General features: G+C 51.8%; 1 protein-coding gene across 1 annotated transcript in view; it reads right to left on the bottom strand.

Moving 5' to 3' along the window:
* Positions 1–18,754, bottom strand: part of Stk10 (serine/threonine kinase 10) — an 88,270-nt gene that overhangs the window by 33,860 nt on the left and 35,656 nt on the right. The window contains exons 3-4 of the mRNA XM_055604544.1: positions 11,317–11,365; positions 10,390–10,539 (exon numbers count right to left, since the gene is read on the bottom strand). Of these exons, the coding sequence (XP_055460519.1) occupies positions 10,390–10,539; positions 11,317–11,365 (199 nt within the window). The remainder of the gene's footprint in view (positions 1–10,389; positions 10,540–11,316; positions 11,366–18,754) is intronic.

Raw genomic sequence — 18,754 nt, 5'->3', positions numbered from 1 at the left:
CTCAAGGGGGGTGGGAGGCAGACTCATTTCATCTAGTAATCTATGCATTCACTGAAACAATACAAAGTGCAAACAATTATGATATTCATCAATAGGTTATTCAAATACACATTAGCAACCCATATTACATAGCTATCATTTAAGAAAATAACGTTTTTAAAGGTATTATCTGTTGTCTTAATCTTTTTCTTTTTTCATTTTGGTGGCCTCCTAGTTTTACCTTATCAGGCTCTAGTTCCATCCAAGGCATGTAAACTTGACACAAGCTAGAATCATCTTGGAAAAGGGACCTCAATTGAAAAAAAAGAATGCCTCCACCCATCCAGATTGCCTGGGGTGGGGGGAGAATATTTTTAAATTATTCACATACACCATATGTAGAGGTCAGAGGGCAACTTCTGGGTGTAATGGAAGTTTTGGTGTCTTTGTAAACCCTGTTATGTTATGTTATGTTATGTTATGTTATGTTATGTTATGTTATGTTATGTTATGTTATGTTATGTTATGTTATGTAAGTATGTTTTTGTTTTAATAACAAGTGTGGGAGTTTAGCTGGGCCCTAGTTTGTCCACACCTGAGAATTGTCTCATATGGAATGTGGCTTTTGCCAGCTGGTAATGGCCTTCCACATGTGGCACGGTGGGGGTCATGGTCTCGAAGTAAAAATATGAGAGCCGAGAAGGAGAAGGTGAAGGTGTGGCATGGCATTTGATGTGGCGTTCTGCGTTGGTGTGTGTCATGTAGCAGTTCGGGGAGACCAGATACGGTGTAGCACTTTGGAGCAGACAGACAGAGAGAAACGCTTCAGGGCGCAGCAGCATGGAGGAGGCTGCTGGCTGCGTCTGCGGTTGGTGGAGATTGGTACAGAGCCCTAAAAGAACCCCTTGACCCTTAATAGCAGGAGGAAGTAAAGGGGTCTGGGCCCGATCTACCCCTTTCTCCTACTTAAGGCTGGGGGTTGGTGGAAGGGAGGTAGAGGCCTAAAGACTCCAAATAAAGTAGAATTTTAAAAAAGACCCCTACAGGTGGCTTTCTGCTACACACAGGAGTCAGTTCTCTTCAATTCCAGGAGTGGAACTCCGGGCTCCAGGCTTGGTGGCAAGTGCCTTTACCCACCAAGCCATCCCCTAGACTCCGCTTCTGCGTCTCCTTTCTCTCACCTCTCCTACTGACGCCACTCTGAACCAGCCCTATAGAATCACAAACTCTACTGCACAGTCCTGAAGTTCTTTTCATCACAGAAGCCAGAAACCCCAGTTTGTCCTGCAGAGGCTGGTTGTTGGGGGTGGGGTGGGGGGGTGGCATAAGCTAGGTGGAGGGCCACGAGGGCCTGTGATAGCTTTCACTCTGTGACACAGGGGTGCTTCCTCGACCCTTTACGGTTCATCTAGGGACTGTCCTCAGGATTAAACTGACACATTTACAAAATGACTCTACTCCCAGCCCAGGTCACCCTGAGTTCTCCATTCAGGAAGCCCTGGTAATTCCCAAGGACAGGCCCACCCTGAGAATCAGAGGCCTCGAGAGGCCAAAGTAACAAGCCTCTCCTGGGCGTGGCCATGTCCTAGGCAGTGTAGATTGGACAGCAGGTGTGCGTTTGTGTACCTGAGAGAGGGGCTATGGGTTGTGACCTCCCAGGGCAGGACCAGGGCTGCTAAGGGTAAGGTTCAGGCATGGGGAACCCCCAGCCTGCCTGGAGAGTGGTCCCTCAAGGGTTCCTGTGGGGACTGGGCTTTCCTTCCTGCTGGGTCAGCCTGGGTACCTGTGAGCCTGTTTCCCCACAAACAGTCACTATGGGCAGGACACTATTCCTGTCTCCTGGGAAAACACTGGTTGAGACCTTGGGGTGAAGCTGCCAGAAGTCCATCACCCCGCTCCCACCCCATCTCTCTTGGCTGGCCCTGCCACACCTTCAAGAGGCAAGGGTAAATGGGACACCACCAGCTTCCACAATGCCCAGCTGGCACCAGGCCGTCCCAGAAGCAGGCACCAAGACAACTTTCAGGGTGGCTGTTATTCCTTCCTCTTCACATAAAGGGGCCCAGTGTGGAGGTGGGGTGTCCCCTCCCAGCAGCCCAAGGCCTCAGGCTCTCCATGGACACACATGGGGAGTGACCATGCTGGAGTACATGAGAGAGTCCCCTGAGGGGGTGGACAGCCATCTTGAGTGAAGCATTTTGACCAGCCTCTTCTCATAAAAGCATGATTCTCTTCCTCCCTTTTAGAATAAGTTAGAAATGGGACAGCAGAGTCAAGGGACTCTCCCTGATAGGCTGGAATGTCTGTACAGATACCTTTGCTCGGCCCACAGCTCTAGCCCTGACAGCAGCCCAGCAGCACGAAACGGACAAGTCTGCTGGGGGAACGTTCTCATACTCACAGCCACGGGAGCACACTCACAGCCAAAGGAGCACACTCACAGCCAAGAGGGCACACTCACAGCCAAAGGAGCACACAGCGAAAGAGCACACTCACAGCTAAGGGAGCTCACTCACAGCCAAGGGAGCACATTCACAGCTAAGGGAGTAAGCACACTCACAGCTAAGGGAGCACACAGGCTTAGCAGAAAAGTCTTTGCTCCCAGTCTTGTCCCCCCACCCCACGGCTTGGCTTTCCCTGGTTTTGGTTACCAATCTGGAACTATGACATGGGACGTTCTAGAAGTCAAGTCCTAAGTCTTAAATAACATCCATTATAGCACACTGTTATCCTTCTAGACGTTGTTATTAATCTCTTAGATGCCGAACTTACAAACTTAACTTTGCCATCAGGATGTATGGATAGGAAAAACGGGTACCCCCTGTGGGTCTTGGACTATGTCCCCTATGGATAAGCAGGGACTACTGGATGTATGGCCTTTTAACTTTATTTTATGTGTACGAGTGTTGGCCTGCATGTATGTGTGTGCATGCCTGGTGCTTGTGGAGTGAGAAGAGGACCCCCTGGAACTGGAGTTACAGGTGTGTGGGAACTGCCGTGCGGGCGCTGGGAACTGAACCAGGTCCTCTTGCAAGAGTAGTGTGTTTGCTCTTAACCACTGAGCCATCTCTCCTGCCCCAATTCTTTATTACATTTTCTTATTTTTATCTTTATGTGGGGAGAGGGTTAAGTGTCATCGCGTGCATGTGGAGGTCAGAGGACAAACTGGCAGGAGTCAGTTCTACCGTGTAGGTCACCAGGCTGGGCAGCAGGTGCCTGCAGCAGCAAGCCGTCTCAGAGGCCCCACTGCATGCTGCGGCGGTGACAGTTCAGGCTGTAGATGTCCTCACATGGGCTTAGTATACGGACAGACGCTTCCAGAAGCACACCGTTCAGAAGAATGACAAACTGGAGGCGACTGAGCTCACTGCTGGAGCTTGAGGGCAGGTGGTTAAGTTATGCTATGAGACAGAACGCAGCCCTAAAAAAAGAACGCTTCTGTGTCTGGATGCAGCCGGCCAGAAGTTTCCCTGTAACACACTGAGACAGAGAGCACGCACAGCATGATTCCAGCCTCCCCAAACTCAGCTGTACCCAAGCGGTCACCTCCCAGATGTGGGGTCTTGGTGGGGGCAGAGCACAGAGGTCCTTGACCTGTTTGTTCCTTTTCTATGCACAGTTTTATTCTTTAAAACATTTCTGACGGACTGTACTGTTTTTGCGGTTTAGAAAACAGAAACACTTCTAGCCATGCTGCCGGTTTGGGTTCTGCCCCGCTTATGTAAAACACAGGATGTGGCGAGGGAAGACTTCACAATCCGCTGGGGGGGGGGGGTGCGCACGGTGGGAGCAGGAGGACAAGGGGCCCCCACGGCCCAGGAACTCTCCACAGGAGGCTCCGGGAGCCAGGCGCTGGCACGCTCCTCCTGGAATGACTGGCTGGCTACATGGCATGATACTATCCAGCTCAGGGCTATCACAGGTTACCCATTTTGCATGTGTGTGAAATGATGATGCCCGGGAGCAACACTTGAGGATACGGGGAAATGGGCGGATACAGTGTGATTTTAAATGGCAGAGGAGAGCATTCTGTCAAGCACAGAAACACAAAATCTGCGTGGTCCCACTTATCCGAGGATCTCCCGGAAGCAGCGTGGGTGGTGGGGGGAACTGGGAAGGAGGATGGTGAGTAGAGGGAACCAGGGTGGGGTAGGGAGAGCCACGAGGGAGGAGGGGTGAAGGTGGGTATACAGTGAAGCGGCTAGTGTTCTAATGCAGGGACTACGGTTGACGATAACTGACTTCTTCAAAAACGGATCAGTTTTAAATATGCTTCTAAGCAGCTGAGGGGATGGCCATGACGGTCGCTGTCTGGTCACTGTCACCCTATGCTCCATAAGTATGCGTACATCTTGTGTTTCAGTTAAAAAGATTTTAAAAAGGCAGCCTTGGGGCAAGGGATGTGAGTGAAAGCGCTTCCCTCTACCCAGCATGCTAAGCTTAGCTGCCCTCGGCTTGAGCCCCAGCACCACACAAATATAAAACTGAACAAAAACACACAGGTATTCATTTCCCCTGGATTCACACGTGGGTCATTTCTGACTTCATTACCAATGGTGCTATGATGACTACCTTGAGGCTCACGAGTGTGCCCCACCCCCCACCCCAGCCCACTCCTCACCTTTCTTCGAGACCTCACTCTATGGCCCTGGCTGGCCTGTAACTTGCTATGCAGACCAGGCTAGCTTCCAACTCTGCCTGGGATGAAAGGGAAGTACCACGGTTCCCAAACACTTGGAGTACTTTTTATACATATTATAAGTATAAATATTATCTTCTCTCGAGGGTCAAAACATTTCACGTGCACACACGAAAACAGTTAAGTTGGAACGTTTGAAGATACGTTCCTTTGACCCCAGGTGATCAACATGGACACAAGACACAACAGATTCCCCTCAGAAGCCAGGAAGCGTGGAGAGGATTAGCTGCCCCCACATCAGCCTGGCAGTCACCTATAGCCTGAGGGCGCCTGCCACACAGCATGGTGAAAACTGTCTCTTCCAAAAACCATGTGACAGTAGCCAGGCCCCTTGTGGGACCACAGGGAAGCTGGCCTAGAGAAGGCTGTGACCTGCTGGACCGGGGGGGTTGGAGAAAGAGAGTGGGAAGCACCTGCCCTACCCAGGGCTCCCAGGGGCCACCTTCCTCAGGATCCCAGACAGGGCTGAAGCAGCCGGGTGCCCGGCTACACTCATTAGCAGGAGTGTAATTCTCCTAATTACAGGATGATCTGGGATGGGGGGAGGGGGCGAGCGTTATGGCAGCAACAGTACCAGGAAGGGAGGTAACACGCTGCTTCAGTTCTTCTAGGCCTCAGTTTCCTCACCTGTTAAAGTGCCGTTGTTACCCAGACAACAGACCAGAAGGACTACTCTACCTTGGCAAGCTTTCCATTTTATTGTATGTAGGTTTGTGGCCTCTTAACAAAGCCTGTTTGCTCACAGACTCCCCGTTACCTTCGACTCCTTATTGTTGCTTTCTATTTATTCATTCATTCATTTATTTATTTTTGCTTTCCTCTCTTCTCCCCACATCACCCCAAAACCTCAACCGTAAAAGCAGTCTCCTGAGCTTGCTTCCTGCTCTGCCCCCTCCTTTCCACATCAGTCTCACAGGCTGAGAACAATGACTTGGGTCTCTGGCCAGGTCCTCTCTTCCTCTGAAAAGGCTATCTTGCCCCCCACACTAACACTGAAAGGAAGGACCTCCATATTGGCTCCCTGACCTCTCCCCTTCCATGCCAGAGACTGACCACAGGCTGGGCCAATCACAGCATCTACTCCATACTGGCAGAGAGCCAGGCTGGGCCAATCAGAGCCTTTCACTAGTATTACCGACACCGCAGCCCCCAATGGTTTCTGGTTTATCTTGCAGGAGCCAATGGGAAATATAGAACTAGATCTTGTCAGAATCTACCAAGTTTGGGGTTCCCTAGAAAGGCAGGGCAACCTAGCAGTGCTCTATGTGGCTCTAACCAACCACATACTCCTAGCTGCCTCTTTTTCTCAATCTGGTTCCAAGAGATAAGCATGTGTTGACTTCACACACAGGAGATGGGCTTTTTTTTTTTCCGTGCTTCCCCAAAAAAGTCTACAAGAGGGGAGCGGCTTACATGCCAGCCCTGAAGCCAGATGCCTTGATTTGAACCCCAGTCGTTCCTCTTGCTAGCTGTGTGATCCTGGGCCAGAGAATTAACCTCTCCAGGCTACAAAGTCCTCCTCTGTAAAATGCAGTCAGTGGCCTTTGAGGAAGAAGAAAGCTACCAGGAATTCAACAGTAGCCCACGGGGCGGCTGCTACCATACCCGCTTATTGCAATTCAGCTTTTGTGGTTTCAGTTTGTTATTCGTGTCAGCCCAAAACATTAGCAACCTTGCTCTTCTCACTCAAGAATCACACATACGGGGGGGGGGGGGGGGGGGAGAACAAGTCAGCATGTGCTGGCTGGTTTTATGTCAACTTGATGTAAGCTATTGAGAAAATGCCTCCATAAGGCCATGCTGTACATGAAGTGGCCTGAGAGTGATGCCCTCTGCCCCTTGCCCTTGCTTCCTGGGGCAGTCGGGATTGCTGGGAGAGCAGGGTCATGACAGTGGGACAGCCAGACCCCACACCTCGCCCAGACAGCACAGAAGAGCTGGTCCTGGTAGAGGAGGCACAGGTGGGCTGACCAGCCAGCTACACGTCTGCCTCGAGGTGGAGTGGGCATGGGGTGATGCCCTCCTTCTCCTCGGCCCTTGCTATCTGCGGTAGTCGGGAGAGGCAGTCCCGAGGGCCGGAGGACAGGAGAGCAGACCCTGCCTCCTGCTGCTGGTGGCACAGGATGGCCTAGCAGGAGCAGTGCTAGATAGCTTGGCCTGGTGGTGTGGATTAGGGAAAGCCTGGGTGCTGACCAGTTCAGCTACCACCCAGGCCCAGATCCAGGTCTTTGAGTTGGCCCACCCCAAAATCTATATCATCGTGAAGTGTTGGGGAGTGTGAAAGGGCCAGTCCTGCTGATCCAAAGCTGCAGGATCTCCATGACACAAGCAATAACAGGATTACTGGGAAGAGTCCCCAGGAGAATCCAATATATTGATGGTGTGACGGAAGTCAGAGACCTCGAGCCAGTCCAATGACTCACTGCAATGAACATTTGCAAGTGAAGATGTGTGGACAGAAGGGTGTACTGTGGGACACACTGCGACACACTACAGCTTCCATGATGAAATGTTTTCTATGCTTTGTTTTGTTTACATGTGTGTGTTATTTTGGGAGGAAGTTGCAAGGTTGGAGGGAGGATATAGGAGATGAGTAGAACTGGAGTGCATAATGTGAAACTCACAAAGAATCCATAAAAAGTTAAAAAAAAAAAAAGACTCAGTGTAGGGCATTTTCTAATTAGTGATTAATGGGGCAGGCCCAGTCCATTGCAGGTGGTGCCATGGTTGGGCTGATGGTCCTGGGTTCTATTAGAAAGCAGGCTGAGCAAGCCATGAGGAACAAGTCAGTAAGCAGCACCCCTCCATGGCCTCTGCATCGGCTCCTGCCCCAGGTTCCTGCCCTGCTTCAGTTCCTGTCCTGACTTACTTCTGTGGTGAACAGTGATGTGAAAGTATAAGCCGGATGAACGCTTTCCTTTCCAGTTAGCCTTGGTCATGGTGTTTCATCACAGCAATGACAACCCTAACTAAGACAGACCACATTCATGTAACCTTTGTTAAAATAACCCTGTGATAACCCTTGCTGTAACATTTCTTGTTGCCACTGAAGTCCACTGTCTAATATAAATGAAATTTCGTGGTACGTGTGTGTACAGGAGAAACCCAGTCCACAGAAGGTTTGGTGCTATCTGGGATTCCAGGCATCCCCAGAGGGTCCTGGCAAAGACCCCAGACCCCAATTTGCTACATCAGAAGTCAGGGGTGCTGGGTTGAGGCGAAGATGGGGATGAGAAGCAGGTGACTGGCTCCCTGCTGGGCTACTAGCCAGGCCCCCAGCACATCAGAGGCCTTCACGAGTCAGGCTCCTTAGGTAACCAGACTGAAGGAGCCATGGCAATGACCGACATGACTGTTACCAACTTCCAACTGCTCTAAGCTCAGGATCCAGACTGCTGAACCATTGGCACTTCGGCCGGGCACTTGAAAGGCCTTGGAGGTTGTAGGATTCGCTTCATCTACTCCAAGGAGCGCCTGGGTGTTAAGTCTCAAACAAGGGACAAATCTCACTTGGTATGCTGTCTCTCCCCCTCGCTCCTCTCAGGGTCTGGTTTGGTCTGCAGGCCATGCCCAGCGAGGACTCTTCCCACTGCCTGCTTTCTCCCTTGTATCTACAATAAAAACCCTCTCCATACTTTACGACTAGCCGTGTCCTCCTTTTCATTCACTGGGCGAGGCCTGCATGGGTTTGGAGAGGGGAGCAGTCGGCCACGTCTGCTGGCCTCCTCAGCTGTGCGGGCCCACTGGGTGAAATTAAGTCACCCCCAGTCCACGAGGCAGCACTCTGAGTGCGGCGAACCGGGCTCAAAGGGGGTGGGTGACCCGACTCTTCTGGGACAATGCAGATCTTTAGTTCCAGAGGCCACACCCTGCCAATACCCCAATGTCCTAAGGCTGCAGATTTGCTTTCTGCACAAACACAATCCAACTGTCAGTCCAGAATGGGGCAGCTGGAGCCATGCCAGACTAGACAACAGAGGGAACCTCATAGGAAGGAAACCCGAGACAGTGGCAAAAACTCATCAGAAGGCAGGAACAGGTGCCCACCACCTGCCCAGTATGACACTGCTGTCATTTTACCCTCCCCTCCCCACCACAATCACCCTTCAAGAAGGATCCACCGTTACACCCACGCTGCTAATAACCGCTAACACTCATCTCTGCCACACAACAGAAGTGGCAGAGCCAGGGTTTGAACCAGGCTGGTCTGAGTCTGTCTCCCCAACTTTGCAGCCCACCTATTCTTTTCTCACACGGTATGTGTACAGATGTCATCTCCTACATCCTTGCCTGGGAGAAAGAAGAGCCAAGCAATTCTTTCAGGAAGCTCTGAGTTGTACAAAGATATGGGGGTGATGAGAGAGATCTCAAACAGTGCCAAGTCTGGGCGGGCGGGGGGAAGACCCTGGCTCTGTTCTTGCTAGCTGTGTGTCCTGGGGCTGGCTACGTGTCCTCTCTGAGCCCACTGACAAATGCTGCAGGGCACACCTCTGACTGACTGTGCCTCTCTGCCCTACCCACATATTATCCCCGGCAATCCTCATGGGGGCCCTAGGGCACAGCCACTAGCGGAAGTAAAAATGCTGACACTTCTATACTGGAAAGACAGGCTGAGAGTGGGGAATGGAGCAATGAACGAGTATCAGAGCTTACTGGGCAGTGGAGCTGAGTGCTCCCAAATGAGTCAGTCCCTACTGCCACCCCCTCCGAGCTCTCTCCACCCACGCAGGGAGCTCTCCACCCCGAATCCAGCAACCACTAGGATAAACACATAAGCGCCAACAGGCACCCCCCGAACCAATGTGGTGGACATGTCCAGATAAAGAGCCTGGAGGTACTTCCAGGCCCTCTCACCTGACCCCTCCTGTGCTGGAAGAATGTACGATAATCATGTACTGTCCATCAAATGGCAGAATTACAGACACATCATTTAATGGTGCTGGAGGAAAGACAAGGGGCGCTCAGAGCCACACCTCTGGAGAATGACAATGGGAGTAAGTAGAAGCAGAGGGTACACAGGTGACATTTAGCTACAATATTACAAACAACACAAAGAAAACGGAAATTTAATCCCAGCACTCAGGGAGGCAGAGGCAGGCAGATCTCTGAGTTCGAGGCCAGCCTGGTCTACAGAGCAAGTTCCAGGACAGCGAGGACTATACAGAGAAACCCTGCCTTGAAATCAATCAATCAATCAATAAACAAACAAACAAAACAAAATCAATCCTGATTCTTGGTTTACCTTCTATCATACTCATGTGTATCTGAGGATTCGATCAATATTCGGGGGGGGGGGGGGAACAGCAAGATGGGTCAGTGGGTAAAAGTGCTTAGATACAGGATCTCTCCACCTGAGTTTGTCAGAGTGGAGGCTAGGGCCAGGCTCTGGCATCATGGGCTGTTGTGAACGCCACACGGTGCTGGCCAGCATCCCTGGTCTCCATTCACAAGGTTTAAGACACGACTTCACCCTGTTGTATCCATGCTGCCAAATGCCCTGTGATCCTAGCTCAGAAGCATCAGAATAGCCTGTGGTCCAAGGGTGGGCAGAGCCCTGTTGGTACCTTGCATAGGGGTAGCTGTGTGAGTGAGGACCCCACACTCAATACCAGGCCTAGGCCCTGCCCCCTTCTGCTGCAAAGGCCAGGCGGCACCAAGCCAAGAAAGACCCCTGCAGTTAGACACCGCCTGCCCCCCAAAGCCCTTCTTACCCAGCCTGATGTCCCCCTCGAGGGTCATAAGCACGTTGCCGGCTTTCAGGTCTCGGTGGATGATCTTCTTGCTATGCAGGAAGTTGAGAGCCTCCAGCATCTGGCGGCACACGACCTGAATCTGAGGCTCCGTGAGGCCTCGATCCAGCTCTGGAGAGGAAAAGAACTCTTGTCAGCTGAGGCACACCTGCTGGGCCAACCCCAGGCCCTCTTCTGGTGGACACCTGACCCTGCACAGTGCCAGCCCCGGGCTCCTGCCAGATCTGCACCAGACCTTCTCCAGGCCAGCAGCGGGGAGCACCTCCAGGAGCCTGTTGGCCTATAGACCAATCCTGGCCCCACAATACAACCATGGGGCCAGCACTGCTGTTTTCCCGAGGGCACAGATGTGGCTGAAGGTTACTTTAAAGATCCAAGGCTTCACAATTCAGATTCACAAATAGCCACTGAGATGCAGGGCGTGTGTGGCAGGACTCGGGGCGCCTTGGTCCATTTTTGCTGTGGTAACTGATACACAAAGGGTAGAGAGGGTTCGTGGTTTTGTAGGCTGGAAGTCCCAACAGCACGGCCTCACCTAGAGGCCCTCCTGCTCTGCCACATGGTGAGACAGCAAGTGTGCTAGCAGGCCACTAATGCTACCACAGGGGCTGGCTCCCTCACAACCTCATCTAATGTCCTCCCACAGACCCACCTCCAAACTCTGTCTGTGGGTGAATCTGAGTGTTAAGGTTGCAGCCCCTGGGCTTTGGGGGTACACAATCAAGTCACAGAACAGTGGGTGCTTCCCATAGGTCAGTGTTCTCTCCATCCCCGCAAAGAGGCAGGGGCGAGGAGGGGAGGGAGGGACAGAGCAGGTAAGGAGTACGGTGCAGGGCTCCGGGCACTCAGGGCACGCCCCGCAGCCCCAGCGGCTAAAGAAAGACTTACCCAGCATGATGGCATCCACAGCTCCCCCGGGGCAGAACTCGATCATGATCTGGAGGAAACAAGGCAGAGCCATGAGCTGGGGCCACACCATGCGTGGAAGTGCCTGTCCCACCCACCCCTACTTTTGGGGATGTGTTCATCTCCTATCTCCCCCCAACCATCCCCACATTCACAGGATCCTCTGCCACCCAGGGAGGATGCCATGGGCACTTTATCTTTTCAAGTTGCCAGCGAACGTGAAACTTCAATGAAGGCTTCGACAGCCAAGTCCGATGTCCCACGTACCCTTCCAGCTTGCCCAGAGTCAACCCTGCATCCCATACCCGTTCTACTTCCTGTGCTCTAAGTCCAAGAGCTGCAGAGAACCTCCTCACCAAATCCAGACTGGCCTTGGCCTCACAGACAGAACCCTACAGCAACGCCACCTGCCAGAGTCCTGCCCCAGCAGACTCAGGCCATCAGAACATCAGGGCCCTTGGAGGTGGGGATTCAGTTCAGATGTAACAGCCAGAGGCCGGGAAAGCACTGTGTCCCACCGAGGCCATACATATTGGTGGCAGATCCTAGACTGGACAGCAGGTTTTCTAACCCCCAGGACACCTGTCTGTCCATCCGTCCATCCATCCACCTATCCCACAGACCTAACTGCACACCTAAGAGGTGGTAGGCCTGAGGAAAACCAACAGCAGCTAATGCAAGGGACCAAAAAGCACTGCACAGGTGAGCTCTCCCTAGACTACTCTCATCCTGCTCCTCCTGGAGCACTCTCATCCTGCTCCTCCTGGAGCACTCTAAGCACATCTCTGTCATCTTCCCTGAGTGGAGACTCCACCGTCATGAATACTCCAGAGCCACCTTTCAGCTTACAGCTCCAGTCCCTGTGATGCAACTCAGCGGGGCAGAGCAAACACCACATGCTGACAAAGAAGCTAGGGCTCTCTACACAGGAGAGACACGTTCATCCATGACCCAGGTGGTCCCACCAGCTCTCCCACACAGAGGGAGAAGGCACTGCAGGACTATGATGGGCCCCTAGTCTCACCTTCTAGAGGAGTGGCTCTCAACATTCCTAATGCTGTGACCCTTTACTTCTGTTCTTATGTTGTGGTGACCTCCAGCTGTAAAATTATTGCTACTTCATAACGAACTTTTTGCTACGACCCTGGAGTTGTAATGTAAATATCTGTGTTTTCTGATGGTCTCAGGTGACTCTTCTGAAAGGACTGTTTGACCCCCAAAGGGTCATGACCTACAGCTTGTGAGCCAATGTTCTAGAGGCTTCTGGGTGCTATAAAGATGAAGATGAATGGAAAAAAAAAAAAAAGGCTTTGGAGACAGCCACAGCTGGTCCCACACCCCAGGCCCACATCTCCGCACGGCACCTTCAACCATCTGGACTCAGCTCTAAAAGGGACTGCTGTGGTTCCTGCTCCCAACTGTGACCAGCCACAGGGTGGTACTGAGGGGTGAACCATGCTGGGATGCAGGGAACCACAGAAGGTCAAATAGGGCTAGGCTGCACGGAAGGGTGAGAAGTCCTAGACTATTAGGTGGGGCTGTGATCTGCGCTGGCAACACGAGGGGTACCAGGTTTTAGAAGCAGCAGACAGTCCTGACCCGCCAGCCCCACCACATGCCAGAGAGAACTGCCGTGGAGAAAGGGCATTTGTCTGCTTGCACAACACTGCCCACAGGAAGGGAGGATGTGGCTCTGAGACAGCTAGGTCACCCTGCCCCAGCCAGAAACAGCAAACTGTCCTCAGCTTCCCCAAGACTTCTCTCTCATCTGACAATAACCCAAAAAAGTATTCCTTTGTAGAACCGGTATACCAGAGAAGGAAAGCCACCATCACTTACTGGTTCTCTCACTCACTCACCCACTGGCTCGCTCACCCACTCTCTCTCCTCCTAGGTACCAGAAAACTGCAGGCTGAGTTCACTTCTCAGCCCTGCAGCACCCTGCCTGTAACCCTTCCCAGCTCCACAGGAGACCTAGGGGCTCTTGTCAGTCACTGGGAAAGTCAACCATAGAACACAGTGGTGGGAAAGACACAAATCCTACTCACCATGAGGGACAGCAGGTGAGTACGCCAGGTGGACGGCACATCCTGGCCCTCTCCCCCTGCTTGGGGCTCAGCCGATATACCGGGACTCCTCGGTGGAGCTTGGGGTCTGTTTCATTCTACTTGTTTTCAGACTCTGAAAACAAGTAGAATGATATCCTGGCTGACCAGGCTGACCAGGCTGACCTCGCACTCACAAAGATCTACCCGCCTCTGCCTCCCAAGTGCTGGGATTAAAGGCGGGTGCCCCCAAGCCTGGCTGCTTGTTTTTGAGACTCCGTGTGAGCTGAAAGTGACGGCTGGTTTTAGTGATCACATGAGAATCGCATGGGAAGAGGGAAGGAGGGACTGTCTAGATCAGGTGGCCTGCGGAAGACTGTTGCGCTGAGGTGGGAGGCCCCGGCTCACCAAGGGCAGTGCCATCCCCTCGCTTGGTCCCCGCACTGCAAAAGAGCAGAGGAAAGAAGCTGAGCGCAAGCACGCACTCTGCTCCTGACCAGCTGCTTCAAGTTCCTGCTGCTTTAACTTCCCCGCAGGGATGACGTGGAACGTGGAATTGTGAGCCGAAATCAACCCTTTCTCCGCTAAGCTGCAGCAATAGGAAACAAAACCAGGATACCATCCTCTTTCTTCTTACCCAGAAAAATGCAAAAGAGGGCAAAGTCTGCCCGCAGTCAGGCTGACTCCCAACATGCCTGAGGTGCGGGGCCTCCTCACCACTCACTGGCAGAACAGCCTGAAGCCACCTGCCGGTCTCTCTGTAACACAGGTGACTGTCGACCTGTGGATTTATCACAGGAATTGAAGGGGTCTGACATGCTGTGCATAGCAACAGGGCCGGACACCCCTCTCCCCAGCCAGGTATCATCAAAAGATTAAAGGTAACCGTCCCTTTAAGTCCCCCCCCTTAAGAGACCATGATACTGGGGACCTCTCCCAGCGTGTCTGTAGAATGGCGATGAGCTCTGCCTCCACCATCACCAGGAACACTAGAGCAACCCCTGGCTGGAAGGCCCAGCAGGAAAGCGCACCGCTGTTACACCGCTGTCACACTTGAGTGGCACCTCGAGCAAATGAAATCGGCCACTGTCCCTCGGGGACCGTGGCTGTCCATAAACATGGGCTTTCCCAGAACCACCAGTTATTGGCACACCCTCGGGGTTATCATGAGCCAGTGTGAGAAGTGGCCAGGCCTAGGCGCGCCCTTTGTCTTCAACTGCGACATCCCTTGCACAACTCCATACACACCAGCCCTGGGACGGCAGTGCATGTTGACAGCCTGGCCTTCTTCCTCTTCTGCAGTTCAGAGCCCTCAAATGCTGTGCTTCCTTTTCATCTGCATTTTGCCTTGGCTGCTTCGACACTCAGAGCGAGGCTAGCCACCTTAGCTCTAGCCTTACTTGGGTTTTCAGCCGGTAGGAATGCAGGGCTTACCCTTCAGCATGGGGAATGCACAGGATTGAATTATCAGTTCCCCTGGGCTTTCGAACAGTTACATGGCGTTTAATAAGAAAAAGAAACCTAACAAGTAAAGTTTGCTCTCTAACCTACTACTGCCTGGCATTCACAGAACTGAACTGAGTCAAAAACATGAGGAAAAAAACATGTCTGTAATGATCTTTTTTTTTTTTTTTTTTTTTTTTATCATGGTTCAGTACATCATAACAAACTATTCACTCAGTATTTGCACAGTGTTGGGGGCTTATGAATTAAGGTTATATACAAACACACCACCACAGATTGACGTCTTTGGTGAATATTGTTGCAAAAAAAAAACACTTTAGATCTAGCAAATGGCATCCAGCACTTACAAGCGGGACTAGACCTCAGGCAAGCAGCAGTTACTCTAAGAGTGGAAGGATGGTTCGACACACAATGATCTATCAATGCCCTATAGCGCATTAACAGACCGCTGGGCGAAATAACACATGGGTGACTCGATGGTGCAGGAAAGGCTCTGAAAGACTAGACAACTCTGTGAGAGACATCCAATGTGCGTAATGCAGAACACTTCATCACAGATGTCAACTCAGAGTGACCTTGTCCTGGAGGGCCACGCATGAGCCTGTGCCGGAGGCCAAAGGTAGAAACACGGAGGAGAGGAACACTGCCTTAGGACAGAAAAACTCACAGCTGAAAAACCATAGTTGCAGGGTATAAAATCATGTGAAAACCACAGAATGTTGTTGAAAGATAGGAAAGATGACACAAGGAAAACGGAAAGGCATCCGCGTTCACTGATTGTAACCTAGCCTTGTTAAAATGTAACAAAACCCAGTGCTGTCCACAGGCTTGCCACCCACTGCCATCACAGGCCCGGGAATCTCCACCAAGTCCTAACAGTATCTTTAATAGAAACTAAAAAACTCAGCCTCAAGTTCACAGGGATCATCAAGGAGTCCTCAGCAACCAAAACAACGTTGAAAAAGGGAGACCACAACTAGAGGTCTCACACTTTCTGAACTCAATCTCAGCTAAACAATTGAGAATCCAGAAGTCTTACAATTTTAAAACATACTACAAAGCTACACAAATTGATACGGTCTGGCAATGGCACAAAACAAACATAAAGATGAACAAAATAGTGAGCCTAGAAATAATGCTTCATATATATGGTCCAATGACCGTCAGCAAGGATGTCAGAGTTGGGGTGTACGGTCTTCTCAACAAATAGGCTTTGTAAAGCTGGACACTCACAGGAAGAGAAAGAAAGCCAGATGCTTACTTTACACAAGCATTAATGGAAAGTGGATGAAAGGTTGGACATACACAGAAACTGTAAAGGGCCTGAGAGAAACCAGCAGGAAAAGCTTCATGACACTGGTCTTGGCAGTGATGTCATAGACATGACACATGATACATGTCTGTAATGCAGAGGACACAGAGTGGCCTGCAGCCCAGGGACACACCTGCCAATTATCATCACTTACTCACAGGCTCATCCCCAGATGACCCAATGAGTTCCTAGAAACTCCAACATCCCAACCAGCACTGGCTAGGTCAGGAACGGACATGCCTCCAAAGGCAAACACGTGTACAAGCAAGCATGTCATACACATCAAGACAGCCCGCCTGTCAGACTGCTGTCATGAAAGACAATGACATCAGGTGCTGTTGAGAGGACACAGAGTGGCAAGGCTGCTACAGAACACAGCATGGATTCCTGTGGTAGCCAGAATTCAGGAGGTGGAGGCAAGAAGATTGTGAGTTCAAGGCCATCCTAGGGTTTCTGAAGAAATCTAAAATAGAACACAGAATCCAGTTATCCAACATCCGGGCATTTATCTGAAAGGAATAGAACTAGGGTTTCAAAGAGCTGTTAGCACTCTCAAGCTCACTGAAGCACAATTCATAAAAGGCGAGGTGCGGAAGCAAGCTCTGCGTCTGTGATGGACGGGTGACACTCATGAAGTATGTCAGATAGCAGAACTGCTGGCTTCCAAAGGAAAAGGGTCTGCGGTGTGGCGGAAGACAAACATGAGTCCTGAGGACGCTGCACTTGAGGGAGAGAAGCCAGAAGCAGACAGGCAGATACTGCAGACCCAGGGATCCAGTGCTGACAAACACAGACCCCAGAGTGGAGCCGGCTGCCCAGCCTGAGAGCAGGAGCTACTGATCAACGGGCCTGAAGCTGTGAGCCAGCTCTGGAGCCTGTTGTCCACACTGTAATGATAATCAACAATGTTGTATCCTACACTCAGAAATTTGTCAGGAGGGCAGGTCTCGTGTGATGTCTCTAACTCCAACAAATAAATAAATAATGTCTTAAAAAACAAGGAGAGCTGGAGAGATGGCTCAGTCAGTAAAGTGTACGCGGTGCAAGCATGAGGAGTGACGCTCAGATCCACAGCACCCAAACAAAAAGTGGGGTGCGGTGACGACTGCCTATAATGCCAGCACTGGGGAGATGGAGACAGGAGGATCCCTGGGGCTTTCTGCCTAGACAGTCTAGAAGAATCAGTGGGCTCCATGTTCAGGAAAGATCTTATCTCAAAAAAAATAAGGTGTGCGAGTCAGGGGCGGGGTAGGGGAAAATACCTGCAGTTGACCTCTGACCCTCATGAGCATATGTACAAGAACACAAGCACATATTCACACATACACCCAGACACACACACACACACACACACACACACACACACACACACACACACACGGGTGCAGGCAGCAGTTCTGGCGAGGGAAGCCCTTGCTGCCCCTGGTCCCTCTTGCTGGAGGCTTGTCCCCTGCACAGCTGGTTTCCTTCCTCAGTCTCTAGGAGATCCTTGTTTCCTTGGCAACATTGCTTGAGGGCACCTATTGGAGGACGTGACAGCAGCCTGGTGTCACTGGCTTCCTTGTTGGGCCAAAGGCCAAGGAATCTGGGGACCACACTACCCTTGGTTAGGCTAAGCAGCTGTCTTGGGACCAGGTTCTGGGGTCTCCGGGCTCTACTGCTCTGGCCATTTGTGAATGGAATGGAGAATCACAGGACTTGGGCCCTGTACCAGGCACCGTTTCAGGCACAATGACAGAACAGAAATAGAGCAGGGAGGGGCCATGCCTGCCTCACTCCTAGGTACACTCTTGGGCAATCTCATCCCTGGCAGGACACCTTGGCACCCAGCGGTCACTCTAAAAGACACCCTGCCTTCCCAGACAGCATCCTCTCTGCTGCCCAGGAGCCAAACTTCTCCAGAGCTGTGCATCTGAAGTAGCAGCCCAGTAACTGCGCAGGACTGAGGGACCCAGAAATGAAAGTTCTCACATCTCCACATCACTCACTTCCCAACTCAACGCTCACGGCAAGAAGCTGGCCAGCTAAGTCACAGCAAGTTCCAAGTGTGTAGGCCTTCCACGGGCTGTGTCACTCCATCCCAGCTTCCAGGACACCTAATGCACCTGGAGCGCTTCTCTGATGCCATGCCCTAAGCAAGTGCTCTGCATGGACCTTCACACTTCAGAGGGTACCTGACAGATGCTGTCATCTCAGCTGGAGGGGGAAGGGGCTGCTCACTGTAGCAGGGACCCAGGACACACTCCTGAGACATGGTAGGTAGGTACTGATAAATGCTATCTGGTGTGACCAGGATTAGGTCAGTCTCAGAGTCCAGTCATACAACTAGTAAGTGGCAGTGGCAGGACCAGGATGGGGTGAGGTGGGTTCTGTGAGAGACAGAGTGAGCACCCATCCCCCTCATCTGCCTCAAGGAGGAAGCCACAGGAAGCTCCAGTCACAGGCCCTAGGTCAGTGAAACAGGCCCCTCTGCCTCCTGGCTCTAACTAAGCCTTGGGCCCTTCCATTACACACATGGACTGAGGAGGCTGCTTTCCCAGAGATAAGGGGCCAGGATGTACCGGCCCAGATAAGAATGGCCTGGCCCGCCCAGAGCTTA

Source organism: Psammomys obesus, unplaced genomic scaffold (assembly GCF_907164565.1).
Source record: "Psammomys obesus unplaced genomic scaffold, mPsaObe1.curated_primary_1811, whole genome shotgun sequence".
NCBI classification, from domain to species: Eukaryota; Metazoa; Chordata; class Mammalia; order Rodentia; family Muridae; genus Psammomys; species Psammomys obesus.
This window is presented reverse-complemented; position numbering and strand designations above follow the sequence as displayed.